At 42.2% G+C, this 23,308-nt stretch overlaps 1 protein-coding gene across 1 annotated transcript in view; it reads left to right on the plus strand.

Moving 5' to 3' along the window:
• Positions 1–23,308, plus strand: part of Lmntd1 (lamin tail domain containing 1) — a 136,012-nt gene that overhangs the window by 107,618 nt on the left and 5,086 nt on the right. The window contains exons 4-8 of the mRNA XM_074077827.1: positions 376–556; positions 12,273–12,459; positions 13,302–13,421; positions 17,940–18,157; positions 18,664–18,830. Of these exons, the coding sequence (XP_073933928.1) occupies positions 376–556; positions 12,273–12,459; positions 13,302–13,421; positions 17,940–18,157; positions 18,664–18,830 (873 nt within the window). The remainder of the gene's footprint in view (positions 1–375; positions 557–12,272; positions 12,460–13,301; positions 13,422–17,939; positions 18,158–18,663; positions 18,831–23,308) is intronic.

The raw sequence follows: 23,308 nt of genomic DNA on the forward strand, positions 1-23,308 counted from the left end.
GCATGTGAAATAGAATAAGGTTGTGTTTGTATATAACATCCACATTCAACAGGCACAAGTGTTTTACCTACTCAAAAGCTGATACTCCTAACACAAATGAGTTGAATAGTCTTGATGCTGACGATACAATTGGTAGTCAGAGATGGCTGACATTATCTCCAGGAATTGAGGATGTCACTGAAAATACTCACCTACAGGTTATTTTATAGACTTTTATTTACAGCTTTTAGTTTTCCTTGAGTTTGACAGTTCAAGAAAATATAAAAAGAAATACTGTTTGGTAGAAGTTGGAATGACACCAAAGTCCTTGAGTCCCTTCCATGTTTATGTATTTACCTTTCTCTCATCTGCTTCTCTCTTTCATTTTTTTGAAAGGTCCAAAGACACAGACACTGTTGAGCCAGGACCCTGAGACACATGTAGCTGGAGAAGGAGAGGACTATTTCCTTTCTTTGTTTGGTGACTCAAAGAAGCTTATCTCACGCTCATCCCATGTGCAGGAGACTTGCAAACACTTTTCAATGATTCTTGAAGAAGTTGGCCAGTCCATATCCAGGTACACGTTGTATCTGAATGTTTAATACCCTTTGCTGTGGTAGGACTAGTGACAGAAGAAAATAGAGTTCCAATCTATTATTGGATCTGTAATTTTATCTAAAATCCCAAGCAATTCAATGAAATATAACTGTTTCATGTTCAGAGCGATTAAAAGCAGTTGATAAAACTTTCTGGGGAGCCAAGCAAGAAATTTTAATCCTTCAAACCCCCCAAAAAACCCACTGCTATACATCTCTACAAATAGAGTCAAGTCAATTATTCATGGGCTTTAATTCAAGACAGAGGGAGAGACATGAATGTGTACCTCAATGATCAATTTTTTAATGGTCGTCAATATCTATGGAAAAAGAATTGATCAGGAAGAAAGTTGCTGGTAGGAATGAAAGCAAAGGGCTCTTCTAGTCAGTCCCTTGATCCCACTTTACTGGTTACGTGAACAAAGATGAATTGTGAAGTATCAGTAAACACAAGAAGCTGGTTGCAGAGGTCGGTGTCAGACATAAAGGATTGTTTCTCTTAGTGCCAGGTCTCCTAAAATCATGCACTTGGGTCCTATTGCCATTTCATTGGTAATGGACAAAACCTAAGTGCTTGTTCCACCAATAAAAACACTTCATCAAATCAATCACTCAAAACCTACCATGATGAAATATTTGGGACAAAAACTTTTGAAAAGACTTGAGTGTGATTTTATACTCAAGTCGGGAGAGACCTGCAGATGAGGCTTAAGAGAAGGGCAGTGAGACACCAAGGTGTTCAGAGGTGAGCTTGCTTCCCACCTGGGATGATCCGGGACTTTGAGAAGGAGGTGGTTACTTTGGGATATGCAAATTTGGAGTCTGTGAGGACATGCTAGACACTAGTTTTCAATACCAAATAGGATCACCTGGGACTTTCAATGCCCTGCTGACATCACCTCAGACTACTTGAATCAGAATCTCTGGTAGTGATTAGGAATATGTCACTTGCGATTTTTGAATCCCAGAGTGATTGTAATACACAGACAGAGTTGAGAACCACCGGCCTGGAGCCCAGAACAGCACAAATAAGGAGGCAGAGCAGAAAAGCTAATGTGAAGACAAGAGCCCTACCCTGTGTCTACACTGAGCAGGGCGTGAAGAGGTGTCATGGGGCTGTTGGTGACAGTAGGGGAGAAGTCACAGGGAGCCTTGGCATCCAGGTTGAAGACTTTGGACTTCACTTTGAGGGACTGGACACAACATGGAGGAACAAGATTGCCATTCAGAACTCTGACCTTCCACAATGCATGCTACCCATGGCTGCTGGGTTTTGCCAAATTCTTCGCAAATCTTAAAACAACATTGCTCTCCTGGAATCAACCCTACTTAGTCATGTTTATCCTTTTTAATACATTCTTAAATTCAGTTTACTAAGCTTTTGTTTCACACTGTGTGTCTAGCTTGGTAAGGAATACTGGTCTTTTCCTGTCTTTGCCTGGCATCAGGGTAGAGCTCACCTTTTGGAATTCTCTCTTTCATTTTCTATGAGAGTTTTTGTACAGGAATGCTGTTTTATGGAACTGGTCAGTGAGTCTGGAGTTTCTTTGTGGGAAAGTTTTTTAAATTATAAGTTCTTTCTTTTGGGTAGTACTGGGATTTGAACTCAGGGTCTTATGCTTGCTAGGCAGGCACTCTACCACATTAGCCACTCCACCATCCTTTTTTTGTGTCTGGTATTTTCAAGGTAGAGTTGGAGAACTATTTGCTTGTGCTTGCTTCAAATTGCAGTCTTCCTGATCTCTGCCTCCTGAGTAGCTAGGATTACAGGCATGAGCTACGAGCACCTAGCTAAATTCTATTTTTAAATACATATCTGATCCAGTTGTGGTGGCACTACCTGTAATTCCAGCTCCTCAGGAGCATAGATTGAAAGAATCACAGTTTGAGGCTAGCCCCTGGCAAAAAATTATCGAGACACATCTCCACAAATAAGCCAGGCATTGTGACACAAGATGTAACCCCAGCTATGAGGGAGGCATAGGCAGGAGGATCGCAGTCCAAGACCAGCCCTAGGCAAAAAAGTGAGAACTTATACAAAAAATAACTAAAGTTAAAAAGGGCAGGGAGTGTAGCTCAAGTGGTAGAGCACCCCTGACAAGCATAAGTCCCTGAGTTCAAACCCCAGTCCCACCATTACAGTAATAATAATAGTGATATCAGGCTATTCTGTTTATCTGTTTCTTCTTGAGTGAAGTTGGGTTGTTTGTGTATTTCAAGGAATTTGTTCACCTCAGTTGTCAAAATTATTTATTTATTTATTTTCATTTTTATGGTAAGACTTTTTTTTCTTCTTTCTTTCTTTATTTTTTATTATTCATATGTGCATACAATGCTTGGGTCATTTCTCCTCCCGCCCCACCCCCTCCCTTACAACTCACCCTGCCCCCTCCCCAACCTCCCCACCCCCTCGATACCTGGCAGAAACTATTTTGCCCTTATCTCTAATTTTGAAGAAGAGAGACTATAAGCAATAATAGGAAGGAGCAAGGGTTTTTGCTAGTTGAGCTAAGGACAGCTATACTGGGAGTTGACTCACATTAATTTCCTGTGCATGTGTGTTACCTTCTAGGTTAATTATTCTTGATCTAACCTTTTCTCTAGTTCCTGGTCCCCTTTTCCTATTGGCCTCAGTTGCTTTTAAGGTATCTGCTTTAGTTTCTCTGCGTTAAGGGCAACAAATGCTAGCTAATTTTTTAGGTGTCTTACCTATCCTCACCCCTCCCTTGTGTGCTCTCGCTTTTATCATGTGCTCATAGTCCAATCCCCTTGTTGTGTTTGCCCTTGATCTAATGTCCACATATGAGGGAGAACATACGATTTTTGGTTTTTTGAGCCAGGCTAACCTCACTCAGAATGATGTTCTCCAGTTCCATCCATTTACCAGCAAATGATAACATTTCATTCTTCTTCATGGCTGCATAAAATTCCATTGTGTATAGATACCACATTTTCTTGATCCATTCGTCAGTAGTAGGGCATCTTGGCTGCTTCCATAGCTTGGCTATTGTGAATAGTGCCACAATAAACATGGGTGTGCAGTGCCTCTGGAGTAACCTGTGTCACAGTCTTTTGGGTATATCCCCAAGAGTGGTATTGCTGGATCAAATGGTAGATCAATGTTTAACTTTTTAAGTAGCCTCCAAATTTTTTTCCAGAGTGGTTGTACTAGTTTACATTCCCACCAACAGTGTAAGAGGGTTCCTTTTTCCCCCAAATCCTTGCCAACACCTGTTGTTGGTGGTGTTGCTAATAATGGCTATTCTAACAGGGGTGAGGTGGAATCTTAGTGTGGTTTTAATTTGTACTTCCTTTATTGCTAGAGATGGTGAACATTTTTTCATGTGTTTTTTGGCCATTTGAATTTCTTCTTTTGAGAAAGTTCTGTTTAGTTCACTTGCCCATTTCTTTATTGGTTCATTAGTTTTGGGAGAATTTAGTTTTTTAAGTTCCCTATATATTCTGGTTATCAGTCCTTTGATGTGTAGCTGGCAAATATTTTCTCCCACTCTGTGGGTGTTCTCTTCAGTTTAGAGACCATTTCTTTTGATGAACAGAAGCTTTTTAGTTTTATGAAGTCCCATTTATCTATGCTGTCTCTTAGTTGCTGTGCTGCTGGGGTTCCATTGAGAAAGTGCTTACCTATACCTACTAATTCCAGAGTATTTCCTACTCTTTCCTGTATCAACTTTAGAGTTTGTGGTCTGATATTAAGATCCTTGATCCATTTTGAGTTAATATTGGTATAGGGTGATAGACATGGATCTAGTTTCAGTTTTTGCAGACTGCTAACCAGTTTTCCCAGCAGTTTTTGTTGAAGAGGCTGCTATTTCTCCACTGCATATTTTTAGCTCCTTTGTCAAAGACAAGTTGGTTATAGTTGTGTGGCTTCATATCTGGGTCCTCTATTCTGTTCCACTGGTCTTCATGTCAGTTTTTGTGCCAGTACCATGCTGTTTTTATTGTTATTGCTTTGTAATATAGTTTGAAGTCAGGTATTGTGATACCTCCAGCATTGTTCTTTTGACTGAGTATTGCCTTGGCTATTCGTGGCCTCTTGTGTTTCCATATAAATTTCACGGTAGATTTTTCAATCTCTTTAATGAATGTCATTGGAATTTTGATGGGAATTGCATTAAACATGTAGATTACTTTTGGGAGTATCGACATTTTTACTATGTTGATTCTACCAATCCATGAGCATGGGAGATCTCTCCACTTTCTATAGTCTTCCTCAATCTCTTTCTTCAGAAGTTTATAGTTTTCCTTGTAGAAGTTGTTCACATCTTTTGTTAGGTTTACACCTAGGTATTTGATTTTTTTTGAGGCTATTGTAAATGGAATTGTTTTCATATATTCTTTTTCCGTTTGCTCATTGTTAGTGTATAGAAATGCTAATGATTTTTCTATGTTGATTTTATATCCTGCTACCTTGCTATAGCTATTGATGATGTCTAGAAGCTTCTGAGTAGAGTTTTTTGGGTCTTTAAGGTATAGGATCATGTCGTCTGCAAATAGGGATATTTTGACAGTTTCTTTACCTATTTGTATTCCTTTTATTCCTTCTTCTTTCCTAATTGCTTGGGTAGGAATTCCAGTACTATGTAGAATAGGAGTGGAGATAGTGGGCATTCTTGTCTGGTTCCTGATTTTAAAAGGAATGGTTTCAGTTTTTCTCCATTAAGTATAATGCTGGCTGTAGGTTTGTTATATATAGCTTTTATAATGTTGAGATACTTTCCTTCTATTCCTAGTTTTCTTAGAGATTTTATCATGAAATGGTGTTGGATCTTATCGAAGGCTTTTTCTGCATCTATTGAGATGATCAAGTGGTTTTTGTCTTTGCTTCTGTTAATGTGGTTTATTACGTTTATTGATTTTCGTATGTTGAACCACCCCTGCATCCCTGGGATGAAGCCTACTTGGTCGTGGTGAATGATCTTTTTGATGTGTTTTTGAATTCGGTTTGCCATTATTTTGTTGAGGATTTTTGCATCAATGTTCATTAAGGACATTGGCCTTTAGTTCTTCTTTTTGGAGGTGCCTTTGCCTGGTTTTGGGATAAGTGTAATACTGGCTTCATAAAAGGTTTTTGGCAGTTTTCCTTCCCTTTCTATTTTGTGGAACAGTTTAAGGAGGGTTGGTGTCAGTTCTTCTTTAAAGGTCTGATAGAATTCAGCAGAGAATCCATCAGGTCCTGGACTTTTCTTTTTGGGGAGACTCTTGATTGCTGCTTCAATTTCATTTTGTGTTATAGGTCTAGTCAGGTGATTAATTTCCTCTTGGTTCAGTTTTGGATGATCATATGTATCTAGAAATCTGTCCATTTCTGTAAGATTTTTTAATTTATTTGAATATAGTTTCTTGAAGTAGTCTCTGATGATCTCCTGGACTTCCATGGTGTTTGTTGTTATCTCCCCTTTTGCATTCCTGATTCTATGAATTTGGGTTTTTTTCTCTCCTCATTTTAGTCAGGTTTGCCAGGGATCTGTCGATCTTGTTTATTTTTTCAAAGAACCAACTTTTTGTTTCATTAATTCTTTGTATGTTTTTTTTTTTTTTTGGTTTCTGTTTTGTTGATTTCAGCCCTTATTTTTATTATTTCTCTCCTTCTATTTGTTTTGGGATTTGCTTGCTCTTGTTTTTCTAGGAGTTTTTGATGTATCATTAGGTCATTGACTTGGGATCTTTCAATCTTTTTAATATATGCACTCATGGCTATAAACTTTCCTTTCAGGATTGCCTTTGCTGTGTCCCATAGGTTCTAGTAGGTTGTGTTTTCATTTTCATTGACTTCCAGGAACTTTTTAATTTCCTCTTTTATTTCATCAATGACCCATTGTTCGTTAAGTAATGAGTTATTTAGTTTCCAGCTGTTTGCATGTTTTTTGTCTTTACTTTTGTTGTTGAGTTCTAGTTTTATTGCATTGTGATCAGGTAGTATGCATGGTATAATTTCTATTTTCTCATATTTGCTGAGGCTTGCTTTGTACCCTAGGATATGATCTATTTTTGGAGAAGGTTCCATGGGTTGCTGAGAAGAATGTATATTGTGTAGAAGTTAGATGAAATGTTCTGTAGACATCAAGTAGGTCCATTTGATCTGTTGTATATTTTAGATCTTGAATTTCTTATTGATTTTTTGTTTGGATGACCTATCTATTGATGATAATGGGGTGTTAAAGTCTCCCACAAACACTGTGTTGGTGTTTATATATGCTCTTAGGTCTTTCAGGGTATGTTTGATGAAATTGGGTGTGTTGACATTGGGTGCATATAGGTTGATATTGTTGTTTCCTTTCGGTCTATTTCCCCTTTTATTAGTATGGAATGTCCTTCTTTATCTTGTTTGATCAATGTAGGTTTGACGTCTACATTGTCAGAGATAAGTATTGCTACTCCTGCCTTTTTTTGGGGGGCCATTGGCTTGGTAAATCTTCTTCCAGCCTTTCATCCTTAGCCTATGCTTATTTCTGTCAGTGAGATGAGTCACCTGTAAGCAAAAAATTGTTGGATCTTCCTTTTTAATCCATTTTGTCAAGCGGTGCCTTTTGATGGGTGAATTAAGTCTGTTAACATTAAGTGTTAGTACTGATAGGTATGTGGTGATTCCTGTCATTTAGTTGTCTTAGTTGTTTGAAGGTTTGATTGTGTGTACCTAAGTTGAGGTTACTCTCTACTTTCTTGCTTTTTCTTTTCCTGTAGTTTGGTGCTGCCTGTCCTTTCATGGTTATGTTGGGTTTCACTTTCTGTGTGCAGAATCCCTTGAAGAATCTTTTGTAGTGGTGGCTTTGTGGTCACATATTGTTTTAGTTTCTGCTTATCATGGAAGACTTTTATTGCTCCATCTATTTTGAATGATAGTTTTTCTGGGTAGAGTATCCTGGGGTTGAAGTTATTTTCATTCAGTGCCCAAAGATCTCACCCCACACTCTTCTTGCTTTTAATGTTTCTGTTGAGAAGTCTGCTGTGATTTTGATGGGTTTACCTTTGTATGTTACTTGTTTTTTCTCTCTTACAGCCTTCAATATTCTTTCCCTAGTTTCTGAACTTGTTTTAATGATGATATGCCATGAGGTAGTTCTATTTTGATCTGGCTGTTTGGTGTCCTGGAGGCCTCTTGCATCTGTATGGGTATATCTTTCTCTAGATTTGGGAAATTTTCTGTTATTATTTTGTTGAATATATTATGCATTCACTTTGCTTGCACCTCTTCTCCTTCTTCGATGCCCATGATTCTCAGGTTTGGTCTTTTGATGGAGTCAGTGAGTTCTTGCATTTTCTTTTCACAGGTCTTGAGTTGTTTAATAGTTCTTCAATTTTTCCTTTAATTACCATTTCATCTTCGAGTTCTGAGATTCTGTCTTCTGGTTTTTTGTTTTGCAATTCTGTTTCATTCTTTTTTCTGAGGTTTTCCATATCTTGGGTCATTTCCTCTTTAATGTTGTCTGTTTTTGTCCTGAGTTCATTTATCTCTTTATTAATCATGTTCTCTGTTTCACTTTGGTGTTTATACAGTGCTTCTATGGTTTCCTTTATTTCTTCTTTTGCTTTTTCAAATTCTCTATTTTTGTTGTCTTGGAATTTCTTGAGTGTCTCCTGTACATTTTGGTCGACCCTATCCAGTGTCATCTCTATAAAATTCTCATTGAGTACCTCTAGTATTTCTTCTTTTAAATTATTCTTGTGGGCTTCATTGGGTTCTTTGGTAGAGTTTATCTTCATTTTGTTGGAGTCTGGGTCTGAATATCTGTTTTCTTCATTTCCCTCTGGTTCCTGTACTAATTTTTTGCTGTGGGGAAACTGGTTTCACTGTTTTTTCTGTCTTCCCGTCATTGTCCTTGGTGTTGTTACTGTCCCTGTACTGTGTGCAATTACATATTTTCTGGCTTATAATAATAGCACTAGTGATATTTAGAATGGAAGGGTGAGAGGAGATGGAAAGCAAAGAAGTTAAAGGGAAATACAAATAAACAAGTAGAAAAAAACAAAACAAAGAAACAAACAAAAAAGTTTCAAAGATATAAACAGGGGAGGCAGTGTACTAATCAACCGTAAGGTGAAAAGGCATTAGAGAGATTGAGATAGAATTGAAAATAAAAAATAAAAAAATAGAAATAAAAATTTAAAAATAAATAAATAAATAAATAAATGTATAAAATCTCCAAGTTCAAATGCAATGAAGTTTCAGTCTTAATAATTTTGGTGTTCGTCCCTCAGCCTCCAATCCTGGAGATGGTGCCTCAGATGTTGTTCTGTAGTTGTCTCATCAAAGGGGAAAAATAAAATGAAACAAAACCGCACAAAACAAAAAAAACCCCACAAAGAGTCCCAAGTTCTTTCAGGTTTGGACCCATCCTGAGCTCCCCCGGCATTTAGAGCCTCTTGTGAATGCTGACAGGTTTGCTCTGCACATGAGGTGTTGCTTCGCTCTCGCAGATTTCAACACTCTTTCCTTGGTCCATACGCTAAATGTTTTAAATATAATACAACATGGAGGCTCTTTCTGGTCTCGTCTGGTTTTCTAAAAGCCTGCTGTTCTGTAATGATCATCTATTTCCCAAGATTTGGGAAATTTTCTCCTACCATTTTATTGAATATATTTTCTGGACCTTTTGCTTTTATTTCTTCTCCTTTGTTTCTATGTCCATGATTCCAAACTGTGGTCTTTTAAGAATGTACCAGAACTTTTATATGGTCCATTTGTATTTTTTTTTGTCTTTATCTACATGTTCTAATTCATCTACCCTGGTATTCAACTTGATCCAATCTGCTGGTGAGGCTTTCAATTGAGTTTTTTTATTTGGCATATTGAGCGTTTCATTTCCTGAATTTCAATTTGATTTTCTCAGATTTCTGTGTCTTTATTGGATTCCTCTTTTATATCCTGATTTCATTTGGCTGCTAATTTGTATTCTCGTGGAATCCACACACATTTATTTATATCCTCTTTACTTTAGTTGATCATTCTTATAATCATTCTTTTGAATTCTTTGGGGTTTCATAGGGTCCATTACCATGGAGTTCTTGACTTTTGGAGTAGTCACATTGCCTTGTGTTTTCACACTTCTTATGTTTCTGCATTGGGATTTGTGCATCTAAGGCCAAGTTGTTCAGAGGTTTTAATCATCTGTAGTTTTTCAGATGAAATATTCTCAGTGTCCAGGCAGGACTGAGTAGTGGCTGGGTTGAGGTGCAGTTTCTCACCTCTTGCTGGGAGTGTAGCTCAGAAGCCAGACATTTTCCAATCTGCTGAGGGCACCAGGTCCAGAGAAGGAAACTAGCTGGAGTCTCTTGTAGTTCCAAGTATATAGGTTGTTGCTGTTGGACTGAGGTTGGTGCCAGTCAAGGGTCAGTTGTTGGATTCAGAGTTACTTTCATTTTTGAAACTTCCCTTCTTTGTGTACCAGGAGTCATTGATGGCCACAAGGACTTTACAGCCCATGGGTTGGACAGGTTCCCACTTGCTCCACAGACCCCCTTTCTGTGCCCCCAGGGGCAGGAGACATCCAAGCTGAGGGGTGTCCCCCAAATCTGTCAGAATGGAAGAAACAAATAGGGCACTGAACTTTGCACTTGAGGGGAGAACAGAGGAAACCTGGCTCTTTGCCTCTGGTCTCAGTGCTTCTGGACCTGTCCAGTAGTTGACCACCCTTTGGGAGGAAGGAGGCTGGGGGAATTGTGACTTGTGGGACCTAGGCCCAAAGCTCTCAGGCCTGTTTGAAGCAAACCACACTGTGCTAGGAGGAAGCTTCCCAAGGCTAGGCACCATCTGCCAGCCCTGGGCACCATCTGCCAGCCCTGGGCTCAGGACTCAGTTTCCACAGTGATCCTCAGGCATTGGGGCTTATCCTCACCACAAGGCCCATGACCACTGTGCCTGTCACTGACTGAGCTCCTTGCTGCTTAAATTCCCAGCAGGTTCACATCAGACCCTCCTTCTCTCCATGACCTCCTCTTGAGATTGTCTTCCACCCAGATGCCATGGCAGGGTGTCCCCAAGATCCCTGAGCCATAGTTGATCCTTGTTTTCAAGTCTGGAGTAGCTCAGTTTCAAACAATAGGCCCCTTATCAAGATGTCACCCAGCTACAGCTCTCCAAGGTGTCAGGAGTGACAAAATGGCTTTCTTCTTCAATGTAAGCCTGCCATCCAGAAGGAGTCACTGTCACACCAAATCCCCACCCTTGTGAGAATTGCAGGCTTTTCAGATGTTCTGTCACCTTCTCTGTGATTCCCGATGCTTTTTCTCTCTTTGATACATTGGCTCCCATTTTTCTGCTCTGACTCTTCTCATTCACAGAGTCACATGGAGGAAGCTTCTCATTCTCCACTTGCCCCAGGCTCTGTCTGTGTATTTTCTTATCAGTCATGTCTGTTACATTCTGTTTGGTCTTTTCTATAGCAGTGGTTCACACCTATAATCCTAGCTGCTTGGGAGGCTGATAATCAGGAAAATAATGGTTCAAGGCTAACCTGGGCAAGTAGTTCATGAGACCTCCCCCCCACCAAAATAGCCAGAGCAAAATGGACTGGAAATGTGGCTCAAGTGGTAGAGCACCTGCTATGCAAATGCATAACCCTGTGTTCAAACCCTGTCCCACCAAAAAAGAAAAAAATACACTTGTGAAGATATTTCCTTTTCTATTGTTTTTAATATCTGTATCAGTTCTGTGTTCATTTTGATTTTACATTCTTATTATGGGTTATATTTTCCTGCTTATTTGGATGACTGTCAATTTTTTATTAGATGCCAGAAGTCATGACTTTTACCTGGTTTGAGAGCTATATTACTTTTGTATTCCTACATAATTCTTGATTTTCTTTGTTCTGGGACATACTTAAGGTACTTGGAAGTAGTTTGAGCTTCTGGGGCCTTCTTTTAGGATTCACATGGTGTAAGCTGAGCTAAGTCTAGCCTAGGGTGAATTATTTCCCCACTCCTGAGAATTGCAGGCAAAGCCCAGGAACAATGAGGCTTTTCTCTCTATGGTGACCCTTTCAAATAGCCTTTTTCACCAGTCTTGGGGATTTACTCAAATGTATGCATTGTCCAGTCCTCAGCTGAGTACTCAAAGGAGACCTCCAGAAATCATTGAGCTCTCTGTGTGCATTGAATTCTTCCCTCTACTGAGTTGGACCTACTTGAATAATCCAGGATAATCTGTTTTAATATCTACAACTTTACTTATATCTGCAATGTCTTTTTTGCCATATGACACAAAATTTTCATAGTATCCAAAGATGAATGATGGATCTCTCTGGGAATCCATGTGTGTTCCCATCAGTGTGTGCATGTGTGTCCGTATGTTTGTGTGAGTGTGTGTGTGTGTTTTGTGTGTATGTATGTGAGCATTTGTGTGAGCATGTGTCTGTGTGTGAGTTGTAGCACTCCTCAGCAAGCTTTGGGTCTACTCCTGGGAGTTCCACGTCACAATGGCTTCATGCTCAGCAGTGGGAAATTAAGAGAATTATACCCTTCCCTTCCTGTGGCATTTATACCCTGCACTTGAAGCACGTTTTAGGTTTTGTTTTGTGTGAAGTGCAAAATTTTGTGGCACCAATGAAGAAAGAGAACTGAGAGAGATCAAGGTATTTGTCTCAGGTTACAAAACACATCACTTCCACATAGGGTTTGTGCACACTTTTTGTTCCATTCTTACAGAGAGTCAACTCACAGTCTCTGTTTACATCCTAGTTCTCTGGGCGACATTAAAATAGCTGAAGTGAACGTCATGGGCTTGTTTGTGAAGCTTGTTAACTCTTCCCGGGACAAAGAACTGGACATTGGAGGTCACACCCTGCAGCAAAATGTGAATGGACAGCCGGTGTCTCTCTACTGCTTCGTCCCCAACACTGTGATGCAGGCCAACTCCACGGTGACAGTGAGTACCAGGCACAAATACACGCAGTAGGGACATTTGTGCTGTAGCCTACAGCCCCAGCTTGGCAGCTCCTCATTATTTGATCCCTTTGAAAATGTGAGTTTTTGATGCTGACGTTCGATTGTGCCTCTTGGTCTATGATGTGGATGTGAACAAATGCCTGTAATTTAATTTTTACAACTTTGTGCAATTTGATATACAGTATCATTTTTGTTTTTATCATTTAACTATTAAAGTGAAATTCCTAAGTTCTTATAACTAAGCCAAACAAGTTCTTAGAAGGAAAACAAAGGAATTATTTGCTCAGAGAAGAGGCTTCAGGTGATGATGGAGGGAGCCCCTTTCTTGTGCTTTCATTTAAGACCGTGCACAGTACCTATTTGCTGTTAACTAGCTTGGCGTTATATGTTATACAACCATGATAATACATATATTTATAGCTTGGTTTTATATATTTTACAATCATGATATATACATATATTTGTGGGAGAGAAGCACTGGGGTTTGAACTCAGGACCATGCACTTTCTAGGCAGGTACTGCTGTACCCCATGAGCCATGCCCTCAGCTCAAGGTCATTACATTTTATAAACCTCATCTGAAGCAAGGCACAGTGACACACACCTGCAGTACCAGCTACTCAGGAGACTGAGACAGAAGGTTCATTTGAGCCCAGAGTTGGAAGCCAGTCTGAGCAACAGCATTTTTGCTAATTAGTAAATAAATAGATCAGAGGAAGCCCTCACTGTTCAGAAGCACTAAGCTACGACACCCTGTGGTGTCTGCAGAGCTGGGTCAGGCCTGTGGCCATTGTCACTGATGGATGGTTTTCTCTTCTCGAAGGTGTGGGCAGCAGCATCAGAAGGGAAGCACCAGCCCCCCTCGGACTTTGTGTGGAAGGAGCAGGTCAAGTTCCAGTCGACTCCTGACTGCACGACCATCCTGTGCAAGCCCAGTGGTGAGGTCAGTGTCTGCTTCTCAGCCACAGCTCAACACAGGGAGGGGTGACTGTGCTGTCCCTGTCCTCCTAGCTTACTGTCACATCCCATCCTGAGAAGCCCGGAGAGCCATAGCTAAGTTCCAAGATTGCTCAGGCTCCACTGACACCATGTCCCCAGAACCACAGAGCTGAGTGCTCAAGGCTTGACCACAGTGATGTCCCCAGGGCTCCAAGAAGCCACTTGAAATGTCAGGGTCAGGGGTGGGTTTTGTGTGTGACATCAGCCTGAAGGGCAAGACCAGGAAGGCCATCACTGCCTCTCCACCCTTCACCCACCATCAGGCATGGCCCTAGGTACCAGAGATAGGTAAGTGCTCCCCAGTTTGCGTCCTCCGGAGACTCAGAACCCATCAGTGAAGATGCAACCTCACAGCCCTGCAGTGCAGGGAGATGTCCCAGTCACAGGGTCACAGCTTGGTAGGGCAGCCAGGAGCGCTGCTCTGACGCCTGGACTGCAGGACAGGATGCCCCCATCTTCACCCCATTTCCCATCCTTTTCTCTGTTCTAACCACTCGGCTGTTCTCGTACTACTTCTTTTTATCACAAAATATTTTTTTCACTTTTTATTAGCATCTAACAGCTTAGGAGGACACATTGTGACATTTGCATATGTGCTTTCAACATACCTTAGTCAAATTCGCCTCCTCCCCCTCCTCCTCCTTCTCCCCCTCCCCACTTTCTTAGAACAATTCCCATGGGTTTCATTCTTCTGTTTTCCTATGTGAATACAAAGTGCATTCACTATATCCCTCTTCTTTTCCCAAGATGGGTGGCTTCAGTTCTGACTGCTCCTTGTGGCCATAGGACCTTGACATGTGCTCCTGCTCCCCCATACACTCCTTTCCCATTTCACCTGTTAAGTCCCTTCTGCAAAGCCTGGCAGCCAGGCTTTGCTTCTGGGTGACATCCCTGTGCAATGTCTAAGCCATGGAAAAGCAGTCAGCACTGTTTAATTCAACTGAGAAATATTTCCATGAAATATGCTGAAATGTAACTACTTTAAGTTAATGTGAGACCCTAATGTAAGCACAGAGTTCTTTTTTTACAAATTCATTCCCATTCCCACTTCAGTGATACTGGGCCTCACTGCCTGAAATAGCCAGACAGATTTTCCTTAAGAAGACAAACTGTGGGTGGTGAAGCCCCAAGTTCAAACCCCAGAACTGCAAAAAGAAAAAACAAACAAACAAAAAACCCACTGGGTGCCATGGGCTCAAACCTGCCATCTTATATGCTTTGAGTAGGATACCCAAAACTACATCCTACTCACACAGGAAACTGAGATCATGATGATCACGGTCAGGCCAGCCTTGCAAACAAATTCATGAGACATCATTTCAATGGAAAGAAGCTGGGCATGGTGGCTCACACCCAGTGAGGGTGGGAAGCATAAAATCTGAGGATCACAGTCCTCACAAAAAGTGAGACCCCATCTCCAAAATAATCAGAGCAGAAAGGACTGGAGGTATGGCTCTGGGCAGAGTGACTGCCTAGTCCCGAGTTCAAACCCCAGTACTGCAAAAGAAGAAGAAGAGGACAAGAAGGAGGAGGAGGAGGAACTGCCTCCATGCTGCGTGTCAGAAAATCCATAGGTGTCTTACATGTATTCAATCAACATCTGCACCTGGCTAGGCCCTGGCTCTGCTGTTGAGGTCCACGCGGCCAGCAGGAGGGAAGAGCTGGGGTCTTGTATTGCCTTACTGGGTTCTCAGCTATAGTCAAGTGTTTTACAGGAAGACAGTGAGACCTGGGAGCTACATAGTTCTGGGTGACACAGTCAGTGAAATAACAGAGCTCATCCTAGCTTCCAGCTCAGAATTTTTCTGTTATTTTTTTTTTAATGGAGCTGGAGTTAGGCAGACATTCTAACATTTCAGCTACTCCCCCCAGCCCTTTTTACTTTAATTTTTTTTCAAATAGGATCTCATTTTCTGCCTGGGCTGGCCTTAGACCACAGTCCTATATACACTTCCCACATAGCAGCAATTACAGACATGCAACATCATGCCCAGCTTGTTTGTTGAGATAGGGCTTGATAACTTTTTTTGCCCTTGATAGTCTCAAACCATGATCCTCCAAATCTCCTTCAGAGTAGCTGGAATTATAAGCATGAGCCACCACACGGAGCCAAGATGTTTTCTATGGTACTAAAAGTAGTCTACAAGTTTCATATGGTCAGCACTCCAGAAGAGAGTTAAATTCTATCACATTGTTCTGCCTCATCAAATATTTTTAAGTGTTCACAAAACAGGGGGAAATAAAATATTGCTCTTGCCTAGGAGACACATAAAATGTAATTAAGAAAAATGCACTAAAAAGATGATGGGTTTATTTTCAATATGTCTGCATCTGAGCTACTGAAGGGAAAGAGCCCTTGCTGGTCACCAGCTGCGGAGTGGAGTTTTCTTGCTGTTATTCATGAAAATGGGCTTTTAAAATTTTTAATTTTCCTTTTTCAGATCAGCCTCACCCTGACAAATTTGCCTTTGCACCCACATGTCCATTTAATTTGTCAAGCAGACCTGAGGGTTTTTGAGGTCGTGGCATGAAACCAAACCTCTAATTTTATGAACAAAAAACATGTCCCATGAGCAAGTAGGATTTGGGGGACATGTTGGAGCTTCATTCCTTGTGCTGAGGGGAGACGGGTTCCCCCATGCGTGGTTTGTTCACTGTGCCCCCCAATACCCAGAAACTGAGGCAGCTCCAGCTTCACGCTCAGGGGGCTCCTTGGTTCTCATTCATAGTCTGCTCCCATCTCTAGTTTACTGTCTCTTCCTGAGAGAGAGAGAGAGAGTCATAAATGATTAAAATTCCAACTTGTTAATATTGCAACTACTCCCAGCACAGTTCTTTGCTGTCCCCAAATCCAGCAGCTTCAGTGAATTTGCAGCATTCATTTAGAGACCCCCCTCCCTCCCCTCCATGTTACATGTGAGGACAGAGTCCAGGACACCAGGCAACCATCCTGGAAACCCATGCCCTTGTCATGGGCCACAGTCCACACGCGGTCAGCAAATGGCATTGCACAGCTGGTTTTTGAAATGTCGCACCTTATCACACACCACGCACCAAATCATCTTAAAACAGATCTAAACTGAGACCTGAAACCATGAAGCTCCAGAAGGGAACAGACAGGGACAGTCTCAGACTGTGACCTTGACAGTGACATTTTGGTGTCACACCCAGGCTCAGGCTACTGAAGCTAAACAATTAACAAAATAAAACAGCAGCCAATGAACTGGAAAAAATATTTGCAAACCATATATCTGATAAAAGCTTAATATCCAAATTTTGTAAAGAGCCCTTATAGCTCAATAGCAGAAAAGCAAATAACCCAGTTGAAAATGGGCAAAGGACCCAGACAGACAGACACATCTCCAGACACAACATGAAGATGACCCCGATGGAGTTAGGAAAAGGCATTGGGCATCGCTAGCCATCAGGGAAATGCAAATCATCTGATGCCACCTCACATCTGTAAAGACGGCTAGTACCAACACTGTGTTTTATTTATTCTTCATTTTGGCTGTGCTGGAGATCGAACCTGAGGCCTTGCACATGTAGGCAAGTGCTCTACCCTGGGCTGCATCCCCAGCCTGAGACAATGGAGTGGCCCTGTGGTCTCCACATCCCTCCCGAAGGGCTTCACTGCCCGTGAGGACGCAGCCGCCCACTTTAGTATCAAAAGGATGAGAGGTGGAGGTCGTAGGGAACCCACAACACTGTGAGGGGATGTAGACTGTACCAGCCATGATGGAAGACAGTGTAAAGAAATCAAAACCAGAGCTACTGCCCAGCCCCACAGTCTCTCCATGGGCTGGACATGTAGAGAGATGAGGTCACCGCCTTGTGAAGGTCTCTGCCCCCTGAGGCCATTGAAGCTTTGTTCACAGTGGCCAAGACAAGGCAACAACAAATGGATAAAGAAAATATGTACAATGGAGTAGTAGCCTGAAAAAGAAGGGGATACTGTCCTTTGCTACCACACAAATGGACATAGAGGACATAAGGCAGAGAAAATAATTCAGACAGAAAGAAAAATGGTTTGTGACCTTACTGGCATTTGGGATCTTCTGAAAAGTTCAAATATTGGGCAGAGATAGGGAATAAAATTGTAAGATCCCGGAGATAGAGTTGGGGAGGAGGAAATGTCACAGCACACAAAACGGCAGGTGTGCAAGATAAACCCGTCTAGACATGCATGTACAAGCTGAGGCTGTAATTAATTAAATTGCATCGCACTGGGACCATTTGCCGAGTAAGTTTCACCTGCCATTCTCACAGGGAGAGCAGCTCCGTGAGGTGACAGCTTACCCTGCTTCCCTGAGGGACCATTCCCCTCTGTGGACCTCAAAACACTGCACAGTAAACCTCAAATACACACAGTATTGGAAGATAAGTTCTGCTGCAGTAGTCAGTGGCATTGAAACATGTGTCCCTGCAGTGACGTTTGTCATTGACAAACCGCTTCTGCCAGGCTGTGGCGTGGTACACGCCCATCCACTGGAAGCAAGCGTGGGAAAAGCTGGAGACCGACATTGAGTTTGACCGCTGCTCTGTGGTCACCCCCACATTCCGAAGGCATGTGTTTCGCTGGACAGCGTCAGAAACCACGATGACCAAGGACAAACAGGACGAGCCTAAGGAGGACCCGACCGGGCCCCAGGAGGAGCAAGGCCTGCAGCTTCTTAAGAGGTAGGATGTTTTATTCAGCCCTTCCTGTGGCGTGCCAAGTAAGCCAACCACGGTGCAAAACCGCCCATTTGAACAGAGCCCATGTGAAAAGTGCAAGTCCACACAGTGGGTAGCCATGTTCTTATGGGCAGTGAAGGCTGATGGTCTTGGGTAGGGACGTGGAGACCTAAAGGCCACTCCATTGTCCTCGGTGCTGCCCCCCAGTCCAGGCTGCTGTGCAAGGTGAGGGGAGCCGGGCCCCATCCTCAGCAGAGCTCAGGTGGAGAGAGGGGAGCACGGCCTGAACTTCCTCTTGATCAAGAGCTGACCATGGACAGATGTGCAGTCGTCCTTTGTTAGTAGGCAAATGCTTCTGATGTCACAGCAAGTTCCCCGCCCTCGCCCTCGAGGCTGAGAACCATGAGTTCCTGCCGTTCTAAACTTGCTTTCTCTTAAACTGCATCCTCAATGCCACGGTCACCACTGAAATGCCTTTGGGTCCAAGTTGGTCTTTTCTTCTTTTGCAGAGAAAAGGAAATCCCACCGTCTCTTTTCCCCAACCGCAGTCCATGGTGCAACAGTCCCTGTGCCCCTGCACACCCCTACAGCCCTCTGATTGACCCGCACAAGGCCTCCTGCACCAGGAGCAGCTCACGGCCCAGGCCTCAGCCAGCCAAGCCCAGTCCAGCCCCGGGTAAGTCACTGGTGCTGATGCCAGGAGGGCAGGGAGTGTGTGTGCACGTGTGTGTGCATGTCTGTGTGCATACTTGTGTGTGAACACACTGTGTTTGTGGACCCCATGTATATGTGTGTACATGTGTGCACACGTGTCTCTGTGTGCATGCTTGTACATGTATTGTGTGTACACATGTCTGCACACCTGTGTGTGCACATATACTCATGTCTACATGTGCATTTGTCTGCAGTAAGTATGCGTGTGTTGGCATGTCTGTGTTTATGTGCATTGTGTATATTTGTGTGTATGCATGTGTGTGTGTGCATGTGTTTATCCATGTGTTTGTGTGCATGTGTGTTGCACATGGGCACATGAGTATTTAGACCTATCCAGATCCCCCACCAAGGCCCTTAAGGTGAGTGACACGAACCGCTGCCTTCCTTTGCCTCAGCGTGTCTCCACAGTTTGTCCTTCACAAGTGACTGTTGAATGACTCAATAAATCAAAGGAGCACACAGACAGCAGTGTGCATGTGGTGCTTGAAGCTCATGAAAAACACCTGTGTTTCTCCATCAGGCAGGAAAAACTGGTACCACAGGTTGTGCTGTGACAAAAACTACCCAGCTCTTCCAAACACACTACTATAGTAATCCCCAATTCTCACTCTTTTTCAACCAGAAGCTTCTGAACCCCTATGCACAGAGCTTTCAAAGCTGGTGTTAAAATGGGCTCTGTGAATGGGTTTCCACTCCATTCCATTTTGCTTCTGCTGATCTTGGTGTAGAAGAGTGTGCCTGTGTGATTTTTTTCTGGGGGAGACTGCATGAGCTCCTTCAGATGCCCCCACATATCTGAGAGAACTGACTTAGAAGAACATGGTGCCAGAAGGACCCAGATCCTAACATGGACAGAATCTGCTTAGTACAGTAGCATGTCCTGCTGAAGTTACAATGATTTGCAAATTTGTATTTAGCAGAGAGATGCTTTCTTTAAAAACTGAAATATTAAGCGGAATCCCAACGTATGGAAGCAAACAAAAACACCTATCCATGACAAAGAGGTTCTCAATTCCCACTTCATCTCAGATCTGACATTCTCCTTCCTGTGATCAGTGGAGTCACAGGATTTTCAGAAAACACTCAGAAAAGCTTGTCACATCCTTGAGAAAAAATATCCCCCAAATAGTGGCTTTTAGAAACTGAATGATAAGCCAGACACTGGTGGCTCACACCTGTAACCCTAGCTACTTGGAGGCTGAGATCAGGAAGATCGAGGTTCAAGACCAGGCTGAGACCCCATCTCCAAAATAACCAGAGCAAAAGGGACTGGAGGTGTGGCTCAAGAGGTAGAGCTTCTGCTTAGCAAGTGCAAAGCTCTGAGTTCAAACCCCAGTTCCATTAAAACAATGGAATGCTGTAAATCTTGTAAATTACTGACTATTCCATTTTCATAAAATTACACATGCTTCAGTTTACTTGTCTGTGAAATACGATTTGGATCTGAGTTTTCAAGAGCTCTTTGAAGCAGTAAATTTTGCATGTGAGAGGTTGAGAGTATAACATTTTCAGATTTATATTTGAGACTCTAGAAATACTGACTTCATATTTTTCTACTGTGGATGACAGCCTGAACTACTGGATTCATCCCTAACAACTTATTTGTCAAAGAAATGTAGTTTCCAGTCTTGAAGCATTTTTCTGAGTGGAGGCAGCTCAGCTTGGTTATGCAAGTGTCTGCTGCTCAACGCAAAATATTTCACTCTGTGTGGGTGTTTTGTGATGATAACTCAAAAACAGTTGATAGGGCCTTTGCTCATTATTAGTTAACTTTTAACAAATATACACCAGAATTATAAGACCTTTTCTTTGATTTCTGTTGCAAAAGATGTCTGTGAAGAGACATGTCATGATGACTGTCAATGAGTGATTGATAAAACAATTCCTGAAAATGAAAGAATAAGAAATGAGATTCTTCAAGGGAAAGTTACAGGGCTTATTAAAACCCAGTCTTGTTAAATTTGTCTACGATTGGACTACTTGCTGGTATTAGCACATACTTTAAACTGGCAGAGGAAAACACAGATGAAACAAAAAATTATCAACTGCACTTACAGGCTCCCCAATCTTGCTCCTTTTACCCATAAAATCCTGCTCCTATTTACCAGCCTTTTAAATAGACTGGTTTTCTGTTTACAGAAGAAATAATCTGTAATAGAATGAATAGTTTTCTTGCTCTTAGCTGTCTCTATTAAATACGCTACAGAGGAGCCTAGAGAATAGGGAATAAGTTTATAGAAATATCTTCATTACATTACAAAATGTCAAGCACATTCTGTTTTAAAAACATGCTGAGTGGCTCAAAGGGTAGAGTGCCTACTTAGCAAGCACAAAACCCTGATTTCAAACCCCAGTACTGAAAAAATTAATTTTAAAACATGTTGAAAAATCATAAAGTACAGAGTAAAAACCCATAAGCTAATCATTTAAATTAATGGATCTCAATATTTTGCCTTATTTCTTCACTTTACCAAAAAAGTCCCATAAATTTGACATCTGTTTTGAGCTAATACTGGAATAAGTCATTCTGATCATTTTTTACTTTAGCTGCACTTGTGTGGATCCACAAAACACATGCAGTGCAGTTTCTCTGTTTCTCATTTCATAAATGCATCATGCTAGATGGATCTCCTCCCTCTGTCTTAACAGTACAATCCAGAGGATTTAACTCTAGTGGAATATGTAGATGTAACTCACTTTAATATTATATGATGTTTCCTTATACAATTGTAGCATATTTTGTCTATTCCCATTACTAATTCTTCACTCTGCTTCAATGTAGATGAAAACCCTGTGTGTACTTCAGTGCTTCTCACTCTGCATAGACCCTTACACACATGCACCAAGGGTTCTGTGGGGTTTTACCCAAACTTCCCAATTCCTCTGCAGTCCCATGGTGTCCTTGCTCAGTTGTGTGGCATTGCAAACTTCATTACATTTTGCCAACTTGTGCTCCTGTCTACAGTGTGTAGGGTTCCCCATTTCCCTTGCTCTCACCAGGACCTGGTGGATGGTGACTACAGCTCACTGCTGTTTTAATGGGAAGCTCCTCTTTCACAGTGAAATTGGATGTCTTTTCATAAGTAAAAAAATGAAGAAAATGTTCCCTGTCTCATGATGATAAGTTTATGTGCTTATATTTGTTTTTAATAGCTTTTAAATTTTTTGTGAATGTAAGTTAAGTACTCTAAATTCCCTTTTTTGCTAATAAGTTGTCAAAGTACTAATTTATATTAGACTTCAATAAATCAAGATGGCAAATAGAAAGGAGCTGGGGATGCGATAAGGTATGGAATAGAAGTTTCCTCTGTTTGACTCTGTGAAAGAGAAGAGTTGGGGTAACAAAGGAGAGACTTCATTCTGGAGAGAGACAGAGCAAGAGAGAGGAAGAGCATCAGGAACCACAATAGAGGAACAGGACAGCTGAAAAGCACAGAGGACAGGAGAGAAGAAGACATTGTTGCTCCCCATGCCTAGAGAGCTGCAGGGAGTTAGTATCTTGACAGAGGACCATCATTTGAGACTGAGTCACTCTGAGGCCTTAGAAACAAAGTAAAGTCGTGGCACAGAGGCTCAGGACACTCTGTATGGTATCCAGGAGGACATGGGTATGGGGAGGGAGAGGACTAACATGGGCCCACTGAGAAGAGTACTGTGGTCAGTGGCTCTGTCTGTCCCTGGCAAGAAGCAAGTCTCATTGCTGGAGGATAAGTAAGGAAACAGAGAACCAAGCCTATGGCCAGCAGAGGACTCAGCCTCCAGGAGCTTCCTGCCAGTTGCTGCTCTTTGCTGCCAAGCAGGACTGAGAACCCTGATCACAAGCACTGAGAACCATGGGATTCCCCAGAGTGCTCTATCCACGTGTTAGGGACAGGCTGGGCAGAGTACAAGAGCACTGCAAAGGCCTCCTAGAGCTGCCAGGCAGACCAAGAGCTCTGAACACAGGTCCTGTGAACCACGTGGTCTCTCCAGCCTTCTCCACCCAGGGGGTGATAAACTGCTTGGTGAGGTCTGACAGTGTTGGCACAGTACACAGAGAGTCTGAGTGCCTCAGTTCTCCACCAATGCAGAACTTAGTGCTTGTTTGCTTGTCCAGCACATTCAGGGAACACTTCTAGCCCTGGATACTTGCTGACCCCGGGGCCCAAACTGGGAGGCTGTAGAGCACTGGGAACCTGCCTGGTCCACAGGCCACAAGCTCCTGTGGTTCCCAATACTCAAAGAAGGAAAGGTTTGAAAGTGAAAGGCATTCCAGAAGTAGATCACTGACTCTTGACTGGCCCTACCCTCAACCCACACACAGCACCAACCTGTGCTCTAGGAGCCATGAGAGAACCAGCTAATTTTTGTCCATCAGGGTGGTGCTGGGATCAGGCCCATGCATGGAGCACATGGACAAATTGTAGTCATGGAGTGATACCTCCAGTTCAGTGGTGAGAA

This window comes from Castor canadensis, chromosome 6 (genome assembly GCF_047511655.1).
Source record: "Castor canadensis chromosome 6, mCasCan1.hap1v2, whole genome shotgun sequence".
NCBI classification, from domain to species: domain Eukaryota; kingdom Metazoa; phylum Chordata; class Mammalia; order Rodentia; family Castoridae; genus Castor; species Castor canadensis.